The sequence below is a fragment of the Helicoverpa zea genome, chromosome 14, assembly GCF_022581195.2.
Source record: "Helicoverpa zea isolate HzStark_Cry1AcR chromosome 14, ilHelZeax1.1, whole genome shotgun sequence".
NCBI classification, from domain to species: Eukaryota; Metazoa; Arthropoda; class Insecta; order Lepidoptera; family Noctuidae; genus Helicoverpa; species Helicoverpa zea.
In genome coordinates, this window is record NC_061465.1 from 10,027,978 (window position 1) to 10,049,316 (window position 21,339).

At 34.1% G+C, this 21,339-nt stretch overlaps 1 protein-coding gene across 1 annotated transcript in view; it reads left to right on the forward strand.

The window, feature by feature from the left end:
* Positions 1-17,783, forward strand: part of LOC124636330 (parapinopsin-like) — a 77,766-nt gene extending 59,983 nt beyond the window's left edge. The window contains exons 3-7 of the mRNA XM_047172384.1: positions 2,695-2,890; positions 4,943-5,075; positions 7,817-7,957; positions 15,530-15,619; positions 15,699-17,783. Coding sequence (XP_047028340.1) covers positions 2,695-2,890; positions 4,943-5,075; positions 7,817-7,957; positions 15,530-15,619; positions 15,699-16,502 — 1,364 coding nt within the window. The 3' untranslated portion in view covers positions 16,503-17,783. The remainder of the gene's footprint in view (positions 1-2,694; positions 2,891-4,942; positions 5,076-7,816; positions 7,958-15,529; positions 15,620-15,698) is intronic.
* The last annotated feature ends 3,556 nt before the right edge of the window (positions 17,784-21,339 follow it).

Genomic DNA, 21,339 nt, shown 5'->3' on the forward strand with positions numbered 1-21,339 from the left:
CTCTGAGTGAGTCACAGGTATTGTAACAGATTTTCGTAACAGCGTGAGGGAATAGAGAGTGCTTCTGTGCTACTAACATACAGAGCTAGGCTCCGTAGAGATTGTGTCTTACGATCTGTAGCAGTACTTTGATTTTGCTAGTGATTTTGGCTACTTAGTATTGCGTAGCAATGCCTTACCTATGTGTAACAAGTTAGCTTATAAAATAAAGCATGAGCTTTTATTTTCGAGCCCTTGAGGCAGTCAACAGGAAGCCTACCTACTCAGACTTAATTAATTCAAGTCTTAGTTAAAAGACTGAAAACTAGTTTTCGATGTTTTTCTCTAAGTTTTCAAGAGCGGTTTTGCTTGAATAAAAATAGTGTTTTGGCAAAGCTCGAACCGTGAATACTTTTAGTGAAAAAGTCCGATAACTCTTAACCCCAAACTATGTCATATCAATATATCTTGCCGGGCCATTGCCCGCTGCGTGAAAAGATAATATATCGGCGATAATGTTGAAACTACCAAATTATTCGCGATCGATCGGAAAATATTTTAGCACCCAACGTGGGACCAATGGATGTTTTCGACGTATTTAGTTTCAGAATAATTTTATGAATAAAGAACTTAAAGGAGTTATTGAAAATGTATTTAAAACTGTATAAATTGTTTCTTGGTAGTAGCAAATATAAATTGCTCTACTAAAATGTTAGCTTGAGAAAGAGAAAACATGCAATATTTCTAGAACGTGGCATCGCAATATTACTTATTGCTGAAGTAATTCCTCAGCTTCATTGTCCGTCTACCTTCCATTTTTATATTACAGGTGTCTTGATAATAGGTCTCTCGACGATAAATCTATTGTGACGCTGAAACAACTTATTTTAGAAGGTTTTGTGAACATAGCACAAAAATTCAATTTGGAAGACTTTGTAGCATTTTTGTAGATATTTCATCAATATAGGAGATGACACAAGATTTAATTCTACGGAAGATCAAATCTCGATGGTAATTTTATCTCAATTTAGTATACTACAACGTATGTACTTGTAGGTACCTACTAGGCAGAACAGATGACAGAATTCCGGCCGTACTTTCGTACCACAAAAACTTTTAAACGTCTGTTGAACATTTGTCTAAAAAATTACTAATTATGACGTTGAAATAAGGTCCGTTATGCAGACACCGATTTTTTAGATAAGTGTTCAACAGATGTTTAAGTTTTTGTAGCAAGGATGAAATGTTTAAAAAAAATGCTTATATTGTTACTAATTTTCAGAAATAAAATTCCGAATACGATTCTTTTGAAAGGGTTTTAATTAAACGTTCGCTAGAAACATCAAATTAAAATCTCAAGTAACATCTTGTTACTGTAAAATAATTACAAGTAATAATTAAAATTACTTCCCTCAAGATCAAAACCATATTCTCAAAACATGACGTAGAATAAATTAATTCCACCGGGATTTGTATTAAGATCAGTTCTTTTCTGTTTTTCTTTGACAGATACAAAATGATACGCGGTTTCAGGTAGTTATTATTAATTCAAAGAGTTCCAGGAAAATGTTAGAAACCTTCATGATTTATGGTACGAGTTCAGCCTTATTTACCAAATGAACGTTACTTAATCTGTATAAAAACTATTTGATATTATCGTAAAAGAAACTTTTAGGTACCTACAGTTTCCTTGTTAATAATACACAAAAAAGGAGTATTATAAAACCGCTATGTGTGCCTGTCTGTCTGTGGCACCACACCTATTAAACAGTTGAGCTGCTGTGGATGTTGTTTTCTGTATATGAAAGCTGGTGTTCCAGCGGTAGCTAAGACAGGTTTCATTAATCGGCTCATTCGTTTTAGTTACTTTAAATTTTCTTTGACCATAACTTAGGTATCAAAATAAATAACAATATATTTAGTACAGTTTCTGAGTAACTTTGTTCACAACAAAGCTTCCCATTAAAATTCATCAAAAAATGATAACTAAAAGGTGTTTTATCATATATATTTTTAGGTTATGACTTTCACAGTGCAGTGCTTAATACGAGCATCGTTAACATAACCCAGGAGTTCGATAATAACTGCGTGTTGGAGCTATAAACTTTGAACGTCAACTACAGCTATGTAGATCAAGGCCGCGATATTTCATGTTAAACTCTACTAATGGCTTCGGCATTTTGTTTTGTGCAGTTATTCATTATTTAGATTTGCCCATAAAGACTCAAATATTTGCCGAAATAATTTTAATTAATTTCTGCTCATTATAAAGACCGTGAAGGGACCACTATTTGCCAAAACAATTCCGATTATCTTTCGTTTTTCTAACTCAATTACCCATTTATAGAATCAAATAGCAATGTATTTAAGACTTAAAGATGCAATTTAAATTCCTATATCTGAAATATTTTCATGTGGTTTTCATCCCAGATATTTATTTATGAATGTGTTTATAGTGTGTGTTTACAAAAACATTGTTGTTAAACTTGTTTATAGGTAAAGAATAAGATTTAAGAGATTTATGAGGATTTTCCTCATGAATTATTACGTATCTACACGCCCCAAGGCTAACCGGGACTGCTAGTATCAAACGTAACCAAACCCCGCCCCAATCAATCAGCAACTATTATTTGGCCAACAATACCGATAATTTTAGACTGCAAAATCTTTATTAAGCCTATTGTCTCCCTATAACCACGATTTCTATTGTTACAGGAATAACTTCAATAACTACGTTAACAGTAATATCTTTCGAGAGGTATATGATGGTGACTAGGCCTCTAAATTCGAGGCATCTGAGTTCTAAAGGTGCTATAATGTCTATAGTGTTCATTTGGACGTACTCGTTGGCGCTTACCACTCCGCCCCTGATGGGTTGGGGGCATTACGTCAATGAAGCTGCTAATATAAGGTATGTTTGTCTTTTACAGCGCTTTCATACTAGCTGATTTTATCACGAGGATATGTGATAAATAATAATCAGTCGTACATTTCTAAGCATCATCATTAGCACCGGTAGAGCGTGATAAAACGCCTTCACTAACCCAGCGTTGCCGCGCGGAAAATCCGCCAGTCTGAAAGTGCTCATATTGTTTTAAGAATATATATAAGTAAAATATGTAGAAAATTTACAACTTTTGAATTTTCCTGAAATTGTCTAACTGCCTTGAGTAAACGTAGTTTTTGTGTGAAAAATGAGTTTCAGTTCAAGATTTTAAAATTTTGGTTTTTGCCGTAATCACCTAGCAGTGAACGAAGGTAAAGAAATATAATATTCATTTAATTTTACATTAAAACTTTCAATTAACTTTCGAGAGTTTGGTCTTTTGGTACTTACTAAGTTACGGAACACAATTTAATTGAAATTGTACTGGCAAAAATAACGTTACCTAAATTAATTTCTGTCTTATAATTGTCGTCTTAAGAGTTTCCTTTGCAAAGTAATGATAAAGTTAAAACTATAAATATATTTATCTATAACTCGATGATAAAAGAATCCATCCATCTTCGTTACGCCATTTTTTTTTAATAATATTCTATCTTGAAAAATAGCTTTTACGTCATTTTTATAAGTACAGCCTGACTCAAATGAACCTGACTGAAATCAAAGTTCAGAAAAAAGTCACCAGCCGGCCTTTATTTTTGATTGCTACAGAGGATAATAATTCATTAAAAAAAATATCAATCAATAACCTTATACTGGCCTAGGGTGCAACATTCTTTAAAGCCATATATTTATTGTATGTATAAATTAGCAGAAAATACGTTACAATTCAGTTCAAATACTTTCAGTACGTAACATCATATAAATTACTGCGAACACAATATCTTGAGCATTAAGTTCCAAAAGCAAAGGAATTCAAAGGTCGCGAACAGGCTGGCACGTGAAACATGAATATTCCTGAACCCTATTAAGTCTTAGAAATGTACCAAATGTACCAAATGCCTGTACCGTGCCTTCACGCACAATTTTACGAATTTAGATTCGGAACGTACCTTAGTACTTAAGTTTCCATTTTGAAGCCAAGAAGGTTGGTATACATTTTAATTATTTTAATTTTATGTCGAGTTCAAGGCTGGTAATGTAAAGGTAATGTATCGTCGGTGTGATTACGAAAATATTAGATGTTTCCTTTGTTAGATACACAATTAAAATTCAGTCTTAAAAGTAGGTATATAGAAGAATTTGACATCATACGTCAGTAAATAAAATAAAAAAGCAATAACTAAATCGCAGCATTGAAAGGCTTTCACACCAACGGATTTGTTAGCGTGAACATGCTCTCTTTTGTTTCACTGTTTGTTCTAAGCCTACAGATAATTACTAATTATTATAATTTCCTTGTTGCCGTGCAGAAAATTCGCTAGTGTGCCTTTACAATGCATTTTTTACATATTACAATACGTTTACTCAAGACAAACGACAAACTCTGATCTCTCAAATGGGCTGATTCATCATCCTAGCCATAGGACGCGCTGCTGAACATAGGCCTCCCCCTTAGACCTCCACAGGTACCGGTTGGAAGCGACCTGCATCCAGCATCTTCCGGCAATCTTTATAAGGTCCGTGGTCTCCGCTCCAGCACTTTTCGACCCCATCGGCCATCTGTTCTACGAGCAATATTTGACGACCTCGATGGCGCAATGGTCACCATGCCGGACCGCCGAACCTGAGGTCCCGGGTTCGATTCCCGGTTCGGTCGACATTTGTGTGATGAGCATGCTTGTTGGCCGTGGTCTGGGTGTTACAATATGTATTTATAAATATGTATATATGTAGCTATATGTAGTTTATCAGTTGTGTTAGCACCCATAACACAAGTTAATTAATAACTTACCATGGGGCTAACCGACCGTGTGTGAAAAGGTGTCCCGAAAAAAAAAAAAAAAAAAAAAAAAAAAAAAAAAAAAAAAAAAAAATCTGATTGATGAGATTTAATTAATCTTGATACTTTCCCCACAGTTGTTCGGTGAACTGGCACGAGCAGTCCATGAACACGCTGACATACATAATGTTCCTGTTCGCGATGGGGCAGATAGTGCCTCTAGCTGTCATCACCTTCAGCTACGTCAATATCATCAGGACTTTGAAGAGGGTAAGTTGATCTTTAAGTTAAGTAAGGGTAAGTTGTATCGTGGGGTCGGTTGTATCAACGGATTTATAGTACCCAATTTTTTAACAAAGCCGATAAAAGACTCAGGAGTAATATTTTGAACCGCCTTTTTTCGTGGGAAATCATCAGATGACTCCTCCCACTGTAGGTGTAGCGTGTGGGACTATCAGACTCTTACTGACTTTAAACACCATAATCCTTCTGAAGCCCTTTATATCCCGCAGCCCCGACAGTCTTGATAGTTATAACTAATATGCGTACACTTACACGATGTTGTCAAAAAGTTGTGCACGTTGCAAATAATAAAGTAAAGATGGATATGTACATAAACTCAAACAAACAGGTAATCGGATTAAAACTGTGTGGAAAACTGAAAAATAAAACATGAAGCATAGACGACGAGAAATATTTATTTTATCGACAACCGTCTTCACTAAGACGGTTGTCGATAAAATAACGATGACGACGGTTGTTCATCCACTGATGCAAAATTTTGTTTACCATTTTCCAATATTTTTATTTTAGTTCAGAGATGTTTTACAAAAACGAAATAAAACCTCAATGTCAAATAAGGATTAATGTGTACAAGTGCTTAATTGTTTGTTGTTCAGCCGGCCATTAGCATTAAATCTCCGGGCAATTTAGACAATCCTTGCCCGGGTAATGGACGAATCCTTTCTCAAAGAAAACGTTTGAATTAAGACCTAAAATGTTTTGTGGAATGTATTTAAGTGCCTTGCATTGTGTTTTTTTTTTTGTTATTTAAGTCTGGGTAGTTAATATTGTTTGTTCACTGGATGACATTGAAGGATGAATTAGCTACATTTATTTTAAAAACAATTTATTTAGGTGTTTGCTTATTGCATAATGTACCAATAGAGATACAGAGATCAACATGTTAGCGCTCAGATTATCTTAAAAGTAAATATTGCAACTTATGATTATAAAGGCATAACCACTTGTAATTTTAAGTCGAAAAAGTTGTTTCCCTAGTACACATACGCAGCTATTACGCTTTTTTCAGAATAAATATCGCATTCATCATAACCTATGACAAAACACAGAAAGGATAAAAAAACTGTTTCAATACATAAACAAACTCAATATTAATTAAAATTGATATCAAAACGTATGTCATTTATTAAAATTAAAACGTTGTTACTATGGATACGCGTTATTTCCCACAAAATCAGTTATCATTTAATCCGATTTATTATTCAAAACGGATTGAAAACAAAAAACATTTTCGTAATATATACACTTATTTGTGTAAAAACAATTTGCATTTTAAAATCTGTCTTTGTACCGACAACCACAGATGTTTTTTAGTACAACATTTTTCATCGACGTGATAAAATATCGTATTTTTATGTTGTAAACATTTTCAATAGGGAAGCTTATATCAAGTCTAGGTAAGTCAAAGCCGCTTATAATATTACCAGAAGGAATTCATTCACTAAGTTATTCCAGAAAGAAAAAAATCTTATTCAAGTTCCTTCATTTCAATAAAATTGAATTGACACACTTATAAATCGAAACATACAAAATATTACGGCGGTTTGTTTATTTATCTATGACACCATTCATAAAAAATAATATAGGTAGACATGATCACCATAAGAGTATCCTGACCTACATTTGATATATCGTATCAGAATCAAAAAGAATCGTTCTCAAGAAATAATATCAATGAAAAGTTGCTTCCTGTCTGCGTTCATTCATATCAAAATATAGCTATTTTTACCAAAACAACATTGAAGTATCTCTTATTTTATCAATGGAGGCTGTAAGATATTTTTTACGTTACGAGAATTTTATTTATTTACTTCAGTCGAAAAGAATTTCTGAATATCATTAGCCAGCCAAATTCATTAAGATAATTGTACCTGCTAATTACTTGAATTTTAACGTCTACTAAGGACTCCGACTTAAAAAATTAGTAAAATTATGAATTAAGGATTAATATAATTATTTCAGTTGCTTTTTTATTCAAAACTTATATTATTATAAGTTTTGACTTGCATCTAACGCATTTCGAGCATGGAGATACAATTATAGGGTGTCAATTTAACACGGCCAAGAAATGAGGACTGTGCTTACCCAAATTCGGAAAAAAACTATGGTAACTAAGGTGGTGACTATGTATTTGACACGGTTTTTAATAATAAGTGTTATGTAACATTTTTGTTATCTTAGTACTCATATCACCTGCCGGGGCTGCGGGTTGTTCGAAAGAGATACCGCGGCCCTGGTACATAAAAGACCTATGACGGAACACGACGGTTTTTAGTCAGTAAGAGTCTGACACTCCTTCACCGCTGCTAACCCACAGCGGGAGGGGTCATTTGATGATTTTTGACGTCGTTAAAAAAAAGTACTCATAACACAAGCTTTAAGCTTTCCTTAGTGATCATCGATTTTGTAAGATTAGTCCAATTTTTAAATCTTCTCTTCAGTTTGTTTACTGTTTTTATTCAGAAGTGAGACATATGCATAATACTTAAACCTCCTTACTTATAAAAATCTCTAATCCCCTTCTTAGCAACATTTTAACTAATCACTCCTTAAAGTCTTAAGTAGTGATTAAATGTTAGTTAAGACATGCTTAAGCAACGTTTATAAGTAAGAATTTTCTTAAACAGCCCTTAAGTATTACTTATTATTTAATTCACGTTTATAAGTAAGGCTGTTAATCTTTATCCCCTTTTTATCATTTGTTTCAGAATTCTCAGCGTTTAGGCCGAGTATCCCGAGCAGAAGCAAAGGCCACAGCCATGGTGTTCATAATGATAGTGTCCTTCACCGTCGCGTGGACACCCTACTCGCTGTTCGCGTTAATGGAGCAGTTTGCCACAGAAGGCATCGTGAGTGTTTTGTTTTTTTTTTAAACTTCGTGAAAGAAAACTACAATTATAAAATACCAGAATAAAATATAATTTATACTAGCTTCCGCGAGTAGTTTCACCCGCATTCCATAGGAACCAGTCCAACTGGATCCGGAGTCTACCTATATAGTCTTCCTCGATAATTGGGCTATCTATATATAAGGTGCTTTAATATTACCTGCCAGGACTTGAATGGGGGGTAGTATTGCGTTTATAGATTACAATAGTGGAGAAATTTCGTTCCCCGGAACAGTCAATTCGATTTGAGACATTAAACAAGTTAAATTAACATTGCCTCTACTCTGCATAACGTGGTTCACAAATTACGCGCGAAGTGTCGCTTCGTCAATGAAAACAACTGCTATCTCTTTCTATTTGTTCTGCACGAGTGGCAACGCGCAACTCCACTGGATGGTTTTAAACTAATAAATTAAGTCAAATTTACACGTATTTTTTTTTGTATGAAAAATAATATGTCAAATAATCAATTATTTATCTTTACTATTGCAATCTATAAACGCAATACTACCCCCCATTCAAGTCCTGGCAGGTAATATTAAAGCACCCTATATAACTGAAATAATTTTTCAAATCGGGATAGTAGTTCCTAAAATTATACGACCATAAGACTCAGCTTAATGACATTATTAACAATAGGTACTATTTGATTCTAGTATTTTATGATTGCACGTAAATATACGTTTACGTGTGAGATACTATATGTTTTATAGGGAGAGATGTGTATTTCCTGGTATTACCATACAAACACTTTAAAGACTCTGGGGACTCTTGCAGAATATTATGTTTATTTACAACAATCCAGTACACAATAATATCACGACTGCTTGTATGCTCTTGAGTATACATTGTAGTGCAATAAATATATACTATAGCTATACTTCTCAGTATAAATACTAAAGTGGGTCAAAATCAACCGCAGTGATCGATAAACCAAGGCTAAACCGATAGCCGTGGTTAATCCCTTGAAGATTTACTATATGTAGGTACAACTTTTATGCTAAACTAGCTATCCCTATAGATTCACCCGTGTCTAACGTGTGATTTAGATAAAAGTAGACAAAATTTCTTTATCAATGCTTATCTCCAAGGTCCTGTGCATTTATTTTAGTTCCAAGTGCTATGTTAATCGGTTAAGAAATAAATACCCTATCATCTCTCTAGCCTTTTCCCAACTATGTTGGGGTGGTCTTCTAGTCTAACCGGATGCAGCTGAGTAGTAGTGTTTTACAAGGAGCGACTGCCTATCTGACCTCCTCAGCCCAGTTACCCGGGCAACCCAATATCCCTTGGTAAGATTGGTTGTCAGACTTGCTGGCTTCTCCAACTACGAGTAACGACTGCCAATGGTGTTCAGCCAGCCGGGACCTACAGTTACTCGTGCTAGGCACAAACACACGCAAACTAATGTTAGCCTCTGGACAACGCATAGATCATGAGTAGGTATGTGTGAAACAAAACAGAATTCCTTTATCAATATTTTGAAAACTAATCAATTCTAGAACTTTCCGACCTAAAGTATACTATAATATAACAAAAAAACTTACATAATAATATGCGACTTCTTTACCAAAGTTTCGAAATAAATTACTAAGCAATATTAAATTCAAGCAATATTTCATCTTTATTATAAGTTTGTTAAAAACTTTATTTTACAAAGAAATAAATCTATGTCATTTTGCTTACTTTGTATTAAAGTTCAGTTCGTGTTATTTAAGTTTCTCTATGTTTCTACTTAATGTCTGTTTAGCAATTCATGAAAATATTACGATGGCTGTTATGATAGACTTTCATAGTTTTTTAACTTTTTACAAGTTAAATGATTGTTTTGTATTGTTATAGTATTTCGCAGATTCTGACCTACGAAAGTTAAAACCTACTCTAAGCATGACTGAAAACGGTCGTTAAAATAAATAAATAAAAAAAAAAATCATTTATTTCAGGTAAGAAACCCATAATAGAAAAAGATTAAGTAAACAACATTATACAATAAAACACAATTACAAAATTAAATTAATTAATTACAAAGTAAGAATTAAATTAATTACAAAATTATTAAACTACATTACATTAAATTCAATTCAATAGTTATACATATACATATATCACAACAAAAATATCAGATATCACAAATATCAAATTTGCAGCAATCATACACACCCCGGATAATAATATTTTTAGAAGCCCGTATACGGTTCATGAAGGAGGCAGCCCGTTTCCTCATCACTGCATAAAAGTCATCTACCCTGTTCTTGGCGAACATGCCAGACGCACTACACCTCCACGGCAGGTTAAGCATAGCTCTGAACGCATTATTGTACTGCACGCGTAGCGCGTGGTATGTCCGCTGAGTGTAATTTTTCCATAGGGAGCAGGTGTAGAACGCCTGACAGTACGCAACGAACAGGGTGATCCTTACCGATTTACTACACCGAGAGAATCTGCGCGCCAGCATGTTGGCCTTTGCAGCAATGGACCTTTTTTGCCTTTCCATGTCGTCATCATCTTTTAGGTTGTCTTTTAGTATATGACCTAGGTATTTGAAATTCGATACCACTTTTAACGGAGAGCCGCCAAGGGTTATAACTGGATTATAACAAGATGATCTGTCGTGTCTAAAAATCATGACTTCTGATTTTTTAACATTGTAAGTTAGTCCGTGTCTTACAGAATATTTTTCGCATATGGATAATAGTTTACGTAGGCCTTCGACTGAGGGGCTCAGCAGGACCATGTCATCAGCGTAGCTTAAGTTATTAACTGGTTCGTTGCACATGTGACAGCCGACGCCCGATCTGCTGAGCTCCTCAATCAGTCCATTTATGTAAAGGTTAAACAACAACGGGGATGTTAGACCTCCCTGTCTCACGCCACATTTAAGCGTATACTCCTTAGATAAGCCAGCATTGCCCCATTTTACCACATTGGTCTGAGATCTGTACCAGTATTTCAACGTACCCAATATATCACCTGGTATGCCTGCCTCCTCCATCTTTGCCCACAACATATCATAACTAATTGTGTCAAATGCCCTGCTGAGATCAAGAAAGCAAGCATACACGGTTGTTTTTCTCGCGTTATAGTATTTAACTGTATTTTTTAAAGCATATATAGCCATATCCGTTGATACACCGGCGCGGAACCCAAATTGTGCATCATTCAAATGTATATTTCTAAGTAAATTAGGTGTTAAGCTGAACATTATAGCATTATATTAACATCTGTAAAATACAACATGCAAGTAAATATTTTGAGTTTGTAAATCAAGTTTGCCAGTAGTACCGACTTCTGAAAATATGTACTTCACTATAGTCAAAATGTACGAACGAAACACTACGACAAAGCACGAAGCGTCTCGTGGCTAAGTGTTTGCCAATTTTTAAATTAATTGTTCAATGTCCACACTTACAATAAAATACACTTTTCTTTGTTTTATTTCTACAAAGATAGTATTTAGCTAAACCATATATTTATCTTATCAAATTAACCTACTAATGCAGGCACAATAATAACAAAAAAAGTAGTTTTTTAAAAGAACTCATTCGGAAAAGCGCCCCGTATGCACTATTTCTGTCACAAAGCGACGCTGCTGTGTTACGAAAAGAGGGGAGTATGGTGGTATCATTATAAAACATGAGAATATAAGTACTTCAGTGTTTTTGCTTCGTTTCTATCTACAATAATAAGATATGCATATGTACTGTCACAGCCTTTTAATCGTCTCACTGCTGGGCTGCGGCCTCCTCTCACACGGATAAGGATTGAGCATTAATCTCCACGCTAGCTCAATACGGGTTGGTGATTTCAGACTGTATAGACCAGGTTTCCTCAAGATGTTTTCCTTCACCTTTTTATCAGTCATTGGTGTCCAAGACATACTTAGAAAGTACAAACAAACTTAGAAAAGTTGCATTGGTACTTGCCTGAATTGGAATCGAACCCACACCCTACACCACACTCGAGAACCACACTCAAGAGGTTGGTTCTTTACCCACTAGCTAGGCCACCACGAATGCATACGTACTATTACGAGGTATATCGTATGAATTTTCTATAAACCTGATTATTTACAAACCGTTTTCCGCGCTGCGTGAGGGAAATATTTCCCACGCTGGAAATAAAAATGCCTATTACTGAATTCATACACTGGGATCAATTTGTTGTTTTTTGATTAGAAATTAAAATGTTGACATAATTTATAAGTATATGAAGCTGATGTCAAAATAATTCGCAGTAAGTCCTTTCCTTTATTAAATTCAAGTTAATCGTCTTTCAACTGTCATTACAAAGCTGAACGCCCATTTATCAGATCCAAACTTCGAACACGCGCGAAACGAAAAGACTTTTATAATTCTTCACATTTTAGTTGCGTGTGACAGGCGTAAAAGGGTCTGTATTCTGACCAATAAATGTGAGTTCATTATAGTTCTACTATTTAGTGCAAATAAATGTTACGTGGAATATTTTATAGCCGCAATGCGCTATCATTAAGCGGATTATGTTAATAGCCCGGAAAATCCTTCACGTGTAGCTCAATACAAAGGGACAGATTTATTACATTCAATATCAAAAAGTATTGTTCGAAAAGAGTTTTTTGCATATTTTAATAAAGTGATTAATAATTGGGTGCTGAGTTCCATAGAGAGGAATCGATTCCCTTATAAACATACTTTAATCAGAACTCATCATCATCCTTTATCCAGCCTTTTTCCTAATTTTATTTGGTTTCGGTGTAGCATGTTTTCTCCTTCTATACTCTTATATCTGCCGTCATCTCACAAGTAACATTTTTTCTAACCATATACATATATGTATAGTCTTTCACACAATCCATCCATCGTTTCTTTGGTCTTCCTCTTCCACTATTTCCGTCCACATCAATGGCCAAAACCTTTCTCACAACATGACTTTTATTCCTCCGCATCACATGCCCACACCATGTTGATTCAGAACAATTTGTTTTTTTTTTATTGAGATTTTTATTTAACATTGCTAAGGACTAAAAAACAAAATATTATTACAGCTACTAAAATTTAGCTCATTTGAATAATTTCAAACTTTTAAATTGTTTTATCCTTAAGATTTTTGGCAACGTTTTCCGGCTCATAATTTCACAATTAAAAGTTAATGGCGCAAAACGGCTTTAAAAAACTCAGAATCATTAATAATTAATTTACGAAGAATAATTAGTAGCTACCTTATATAAATAATCAGAAAAAAAGATTACATCACAATTTTCTTTGAGTCTACCATTATTTTTATTTATCTACCTAAAACCTGTGCTTAATAGTTTCTGTCACTACAACATAGGCAAAACTTTCAAAAAAAATATAATTTGAATTTGGAATCGAATAAACTAGTTCATTTCAAATCGTTACGATTCCGATAAATCGATTTCTTTTGATGTTGCGGTCCAATTCTTTGTCAGTTAAACGATGAATTTGAATGAATATTCATAGTTTGGTGATCGGTGAACATTTTCAGCGTCCCAGGACACTCTAATCAATTTATAAACTGAATTTTCTAGAGGTGTCTTCTTATAATAGTTTTCGGTTTCTTTAATTTAGACGCTTTGATATTTTATCAAATTCTAAATTTAATTTAAAAGAAAGGAGAGAATGGCCGCTATTTATGGGTGTGTCTCTATTTGTGGTAACGCAGCTCCTAAGCGGGTAGACTGACTACGATGCGTTTTTTTTTATTAAAGCAAGCTAAGCTAGAATGGACATTTAAGTATTTTTGTAAAAATATGAAATCTTCATCAAAGCACAGCTACGATACAAAATTTCCACCATGCATCCCCATAAATACCTCCACATATGATAGCCATTTCCATGAAATAAGGAGCGGGTATAATGACGAGTAAGTCCGGTTCCGTACCATAGGATCATTGATGAACCTTTGTTTTGGTCCTAACCCTCGAACCCTTCACTGTTGTTACCTCTGAAAAGGTATTTCGTACAAAAAAGGGTTGTACGATCTTTGTTTTCTGATCCTCGGATTTTTAGAAGCTTTAAACGGTGGTTAGTGGATTCGGACTTTTATCTCACGAAAGGTAAAGCACATTGGTTTTGTATGTGTGTAAAACACTACCTAACAGTCTTAAACTGAAACGTACAATTTAAACCAACTTCAAAGGTTTTGTTTTTGAAACTGAGCTGATAAAATCATAAACATATAATAAAGTATGCATCACCGAACATACAATCTCAATCATTTTCGTATACATGCAATTCTGCATAATACTTACAGTTGCGGTTTAATAAACTCCCATGTCCTATAAACCCGACCATAACAACAATAAAAACAAACAAAACAAAAGCAATCTATCAGAACAGTTCACACAAAACAAAGAAACTATTGAAAAACAATTAAAACTTCTTTACAGTCTAGTAAATTACATACTAGAGTCGTATTGATATTCTAATGATAGGAAACTAGGAGAATGATAAAGCACTTGATTTTCTATCAAGTTGTTCCTTACAAGCCTTTGACATAGTGAAAAGGAAATTGTCTCATAGATAAGTGTAGGTAATAGTACCTATATCCCATCGATATTCCACCGAATTTGTTCGCTCACATTGGTGCACAACCAAATACCTATTGTGTACACTTACAAAGGTTGCAATTCCTCGAACATTTTAGAAATGTTTGTATAGTTATCGGCACGAATCTTGAGCTCTGACCTACATCTGCGCAGAAGTGATTTATTAGCAAAGAACCAATCTCGAGTGACGGCTATGACGCGATGCACTGCGGGCCAATCACCGCTTTAGCCCGCCCCCGCGCCGCACTTCATACCACAAAAGGGGCCCAATAAATTACTTCTACGCAGGTGAAGGTCAGAGCTCAAGATTTGTGCCGTAACTATATACAGTTTGTTACTTTTACTAGAGCGTAGGTCCGTGGATGGTTGACCATCTTGTCATAATGAGATCTTCCGTGTTTTGGAAGGCATGGTAAACTGGTGCGTCCCGGCTGTCAGAAACAAGAAAGTCTGACAACCAGTCTTACCAAAGGGTTGCCTGCGTAACTGTGTTGAGGAGGTCAGATAGGCAGTCACTCCTTATAAAACACTAGTAGGTACTGTTAAACTGGAAGCAGACCCCAACGTTAATGGGAAAAGGCTAGGCAGATGATAAGTGCCTCGCTGTGAGCCTGCCAAATCAAAACTAAAATGTCCCAAATATAAGTTTCTGAATATTATAAACAATAACCTATCATTTGATTTGCAAACCTTGTGCAACTTTGATTCGATTTAGTTTATTTATTTGTGCTGTTGTTATTTTATTCACAGAAAGGTATTGTTAAAGTAAATGAAAATATGAATTCTGAGAAAGGTTGTAAGGCAATCATAGAAATATAACGAAGTCATCGTTTATCTAGAAATTCGTATCAGCAAATCAATTTGATGTTTTGTTTATGAAATACCTTTTGTATGTAGTATAGGAACTTGCCTACTGATTGAAGCTTGTGTCTAGTATAGAATACATTAGATGAATCCTCTAACCCATTATATTTTTTGCTGCACAGGTCTCACCAGGAGCTGGAGTCATACCAGCACTAGTCGCCAAGAGTTCCATATGCTACGACCCACTCATTTACGTCGGCATGAATACACAAGTAAGTATCTACCTAATACCACTGTCAAAAATAATATTCTTGCACCAATAATAGCTCATTCAATCATGTATTGTTACAGTTCAGAAACTCAATCAAAAGGATATTCGGAATCCATACCAAGAGCAAGAATTCTCAAGCTGAAAAAGGTTATAACAATACTCTAACGTCGCCGGCCAACAAATTATCCAGCCTCAACAATACCACTCGCTTCAATTCATCAGAAACCAATTTATCCAGTACGCACAAACATTCCAAAGGTAAAAAAATCATTTTCAACGAAGACGTATCAGAAATGACAACTAACGAATATCACCGAACGTTCACGAGAGATCCCGATCTCTGCACCATACCAGAGAGTAGAAACTCAGACGCCGAGAGGTCTGGCGACACCGTATACGATGAAGATAGTAGTAACAATAGCAATGTTAAAAAACTAGACCTGTTCGGAGAATCCTGCAAAGTGATTAATGAAAGATCGCCAGTGTTAACTTTTATGGACTCTGAACGCTTACTGTTCACGAAAGCCCCCGAGCACGTGTGCGCCGAGGCGAGCGCCAGCAATGTGTTCGGCAACGAGGCGTATGAAGATCATTCGACCGACAAAACCAATAAAGACCCTCACCAAATTGAAGCCGACCAACAAAACGCCGAAACGCAAAAGATAATACGGCAAAGTTACTCCTTAGACTTTCCTCGCCTAGCCAATGATAATAAAAAAAGAAAACTCTCGATAGAAACAAAATTGGAAAGTTTTATTCAACCGAAAGGTTTTTTCAAGGATACTATTAATAAACTATTTGATCAGGAGTCGAAGCAAGGTCATGACAAACTCAAAAGTTATCTATGTGAGACAAAGGAGGAAATTGGGCACGACAACTTGTAGTTCTAGAGAGGCATCACTCTTGTGGGATCAATGTCAAATTATTAGAAAATATCGGTATACTGACAGGGAGATATTGTATTCACTTTAAATATCGATAAGCGATTTCAGTCTAGTGTCGCCGCACTAACGACTAACCAGATTAATGGAAGCGTCTGCACAGAAGAAATTGCACTAGATTCAATTTCAGTATCATTTACAATGTCTAGAAATAATCTGAATAGACAAAGCTTTTCTGTCTTTAATCGAAGAAAAAAGGTTTTTGCACCTGGCAATTCTCAAAACTATTTCGATAGTAAAAAAGCAAATGTTCTAAAAGTATATTCAAAGAGGGTAGAGCGGTGCTGACCTACAGTGAAACGTACGTACTTTCATAAGAATGACGGTATTAGTCAAAGATCTGTGATATAGATACGAGTGCCAAGGTAAAAAATAAGAAAATTTATTTTTGGGAACGAAAAAAATGTAGAATTAAGTATTATAATATAAATAATTGTTCTAGATTATGATAGCTTTATAAGAATTAGGTGATTTTAGTTGCTTTTTGTCGCACATATGTTGATAGTAAGTTTCATTTAATAACTGTCATGTCAGACCATTTGCTGCGTCATCGAGATATATTGAGTGAATTTGCTACAGTTAATTTATTTCGCTGTTGACGTTTGCTATTTGCTACAGAATAAATTACTATTAGATATTATTAATCGGCAATTTGTAATGGACAGAAATAAATATATTTTTATCGACAAACTTGAAAATCGATACGTTAGTTTGCCAAAATTGTAATTCGTGACTAAAATTGCCTATTGAGTACCAAGTGTTATGTTAGGATACTCGTAATATCGGTAATTAAGTACGTAAATTTTGCCTGCGTAGGATTAATAACAATAGGTTAAATAAATTGCGAGTCGTGCCAGATATTAAAACGTGTAAGTGTTAACAATTTTAAACGACATTTGTGTATTACGTGGGTACCGGGATAATTTAATATTAATTGCCTAGTAATAATTAGATTAGTTGTAATATTGAGTTGAGAAACTTGTTAACCTTTCAGAAAAAAATAAAAATATGAACACTTACATACTTTAATTTTGAATGATTAAATAAAATATACAAATGTCGTTAAATGTTTTGTGTAAGGTGGTGCTGGAAAGCGTGAAAATGAATTTAAATAATTGGGATTGCTCTAGTTCGAATATCATTTTTATATAAATATGTTGCTCATAATGTTTAAATTGTATGTCTTAGATTTTTTATTGTATTTAATAAAATGAATTAAAGAAAAATATATAAAAATTAGATGTATGTCATAATTATTATTGTGCGTATGATTTGAATTAAAGGAATAAAAAATAATCATCGATTTATATTTTTATAATGTCACAAATATCAGTAATCACGTAAAATATTACTATTTCACACAAATCAGAAATCATATAATAATACTTTTAGGAAAATATACTGATATTATTATGTTACTTCCCAGCATGTATTCTGAGGGACTGTATAAAATATTTTATCCCAGATCTGAGTAACGTTACCATTCCGGATTCGGATCTAAGGCTCATTACACGCATATGATCTTGGAAAGTCGATCCGTTTTACGTAAATTGCTTTTTACATACTGAAATAATAAAAAATGAAGCTACATTTTTAAGAATATTATTTTATTTTTGTTTTATGATAAAAGAAACTGTAGTTTTTATGACAACACTGTGGCAACACCACTTGACCCGATAAAAGAGCTGTCATTGTTCGCGCCCCGACTTTTTACACAATTGTTAGTCTGAAGTAGCCTCACTAGAAATGTTTCACCTCATTATTTAGCAAACTATACCGTAACGAGAACCACACATCATCAGCATTTTTCATTGTGTCTCTGGTCACATGCTTTTTCGTGAAGTTGTATTGATACTTGCTTGATCTTGAATCGGAACAACACTCATACTTGAGAGGCTGGTTCTTTACCACATAAATGAAACGCATAACAGAATGAACGTTCCATCATTCTCCGAGCCTTTTCCCAATCATGTTGAGGTCGGCTTCCAGTCTAACCGGATTCAGCTGAGTACCTGAGTGCTTTACAAGAAGCGACTGCCTATCTGACCTCCTCAACCCAGTTACCCGGGCAACCTGATAACGTTCAACAGAATGAACGTTCCATTCCCCTCGAAAGAGCAGTTAAGCATTATAATTATTAATTCGTTAATTAACTACTGAACAATCGCTCCGGAAACTCCCAGCTTACGGGCATCAAGTAACTTTAATTTGATTTCATAATTACTTATAAGTGGTTTTGCGTAAATTATTTCAAGCAAATGCCAACTAATTATGTTAAAGAGATGTTAATGATTTTGTGTGTAGGTCCAATTACTTTTTAACAAGATTCACGTAAATAATTGTTGATGAATTTCTTATTGTAATGTGAGTTTCCGACGGCAATTATTTTGATTTACGAATTCAATTATTTTACTTTTATAAATTTGAACGGACTATGGTTACCGTTTTTATTTTGTTATTTAACAAATATAAAGAATACATGCATAATTTAATTTCTACCCTTATCAATTTTGGCAACTTATTAAAATTAGACTCATTAATTATGCACTATTGTGCCGATATTAAATGCATTTTTACGAGAACCATATTGGTTCTAAAATATGAAGTTAATCCTTATACCTAGTATAATAATATGTTTAGAAATTTCTCAGATAATATAATATAATTTATGGCTATTTACGTTAAATATGTCCAAATATCAGATAAATTGTTATTTTAAATTATTTAAGGACAATAATTTTAATTAATTAGAATTGTAATGGAACAAGCGAGTTTAGTTTTGTGATGTAATTAATTTTAAAATGTTCATAAGAAATGTAATGACAATTATCAACAAATAAATAGTTTATTTTCGAAACAACTGGGTTGCTTACGAATTTAAATTCTAATGATTAATAAATACGTAATTTATTTTACTTTATTATAAATTCGTAATCAACCTATACACATTGTAATAAAATCTAAAAAAGATTATGAAAAGCACAAATATTTTTTCCTGTACATAAAACCACAAAAATATCACATTGCATACCAATATTTGTATAACATAAAAATAAAATAATGTAACGAAAAAAAATAAAATTAAGAGTTATTTCAAAACCGTCTGTAATCGTAAGACCATAATCATAAGTTTGTATGGAATTGTCACTCAGGCCGGAACTTTCGACGATTACCACTACGTAACCATAATATTATTGAACTGGCCTTTAGTATTTTAGCTGTGAACAAACGTTTTAGGACTCTTGATTAAATGTTTTTTAATAAATTATTGTCATTCTGAATTATTTTGTTTTATTCCTGTTTATACCTAATTTAGCAATCATTTAATACATTTATTAGTGGTGGCATAAACCATCACACGTCCACAACATAACCTTGATTAGCCAACCAGTGCGGCTGCTATGTAGTAATCCATTCCATATTGACTATCCTGTCATATGAAATAGTACTAATAACTTCATGTTAGTATTTTGGCAGCTCTATATTACCCACGAAGACGAAGTCGCGGGCAACAGCTAGTACATTTACAAGTTAACTTGCAAGACAATTGAATTTAGTAAACATATTATAACTACCAAAATTTTGCTTAAGGTGGTATATACAAAGAAGAAACAGGCAACATATACAGAAGAGAGATGGGTTTCAATATACATAGGCAGGTAAGTATCGATGTAAATCCGATATAAATCCAACAAGCCATCCGAATATTATACAGATTTGAGTTCGACCAAGAGGTATGAATAAAATATCTTGCGGTTTTTCCGATCAGAGTCGATGGCTGACTTCATTACGGCACCAAGTGAATTGAGCCTACAACATTCTTGCAAATTGATTTAGTGCGCGGAATAACCTAGAATTCTATAAGATGGGTTTATTGAGAAGAATAGTTTACAGGCTTTTACTTAATGTGTGAAAAACTAAATTATTAAGTAGTCCGTGTTAATTGAGTCCGTTCTACCCCTCGCTGTCAATTGCATATTTGACCAGCATTAAAAAAAAACTATTACTATTCAAACTCTACAGTACCTACTGCTACAATCTACAAAAGAAACAATGATGAGAACCTAAAGAAAATAAGCCTAAATAATAAACTCAATATATGAAAAAGTAAAGTATATCAATTTTAATCTGTTATTTCCAACAACGTACCTAATCATCATATCATATCATATTACCCTTCAACTTTATCGATTAAATTACAATCGATCCTATAACTACACAAGCTTTGTTTGTAGGACGATATTTATATTCAGATCGAGTAGAACTCTATCGATACTAAATAGATTTCGAATCTTTTTGAAGACCTTTTGAAGGCTGTAATCTAATTGGCAGTATTGTTTTACTTTTCTAGACTTTATTAGAACGTATTGTTTAAAAAAAGTTTTAAAAGACATGTTAAATATAAAAAACATGATTTTTTTATAGAAACCCGCTATTGAGTTTATTACCCGGGTAGATAACTGGGTTGAAGAGGTCAAATAAGCAGTCACTCCTTGTTAAACACTGGGACTCAGCGGCATCCGTTTAGACTGGAAGTCGACCCCTACATAGTTCGAAAAGTCGTGGTGGCCTAATGGGTAAAGAGACAACCTCTCGAGTATGAGGGCGTGGGTTCGATTTCAGGTCAGGCAAGTACCAATGCAACTTTTCTAAGTTTGTATGTACTTTCTAAGTATATCTTGGACACCGATAGCTGATAAAAAGGTGATGGAAAACATCTTGAGGAAACCTTTACTATATTAGTCTGAAATCACCAACCCGCATTGAGCAAGCGTGGTGA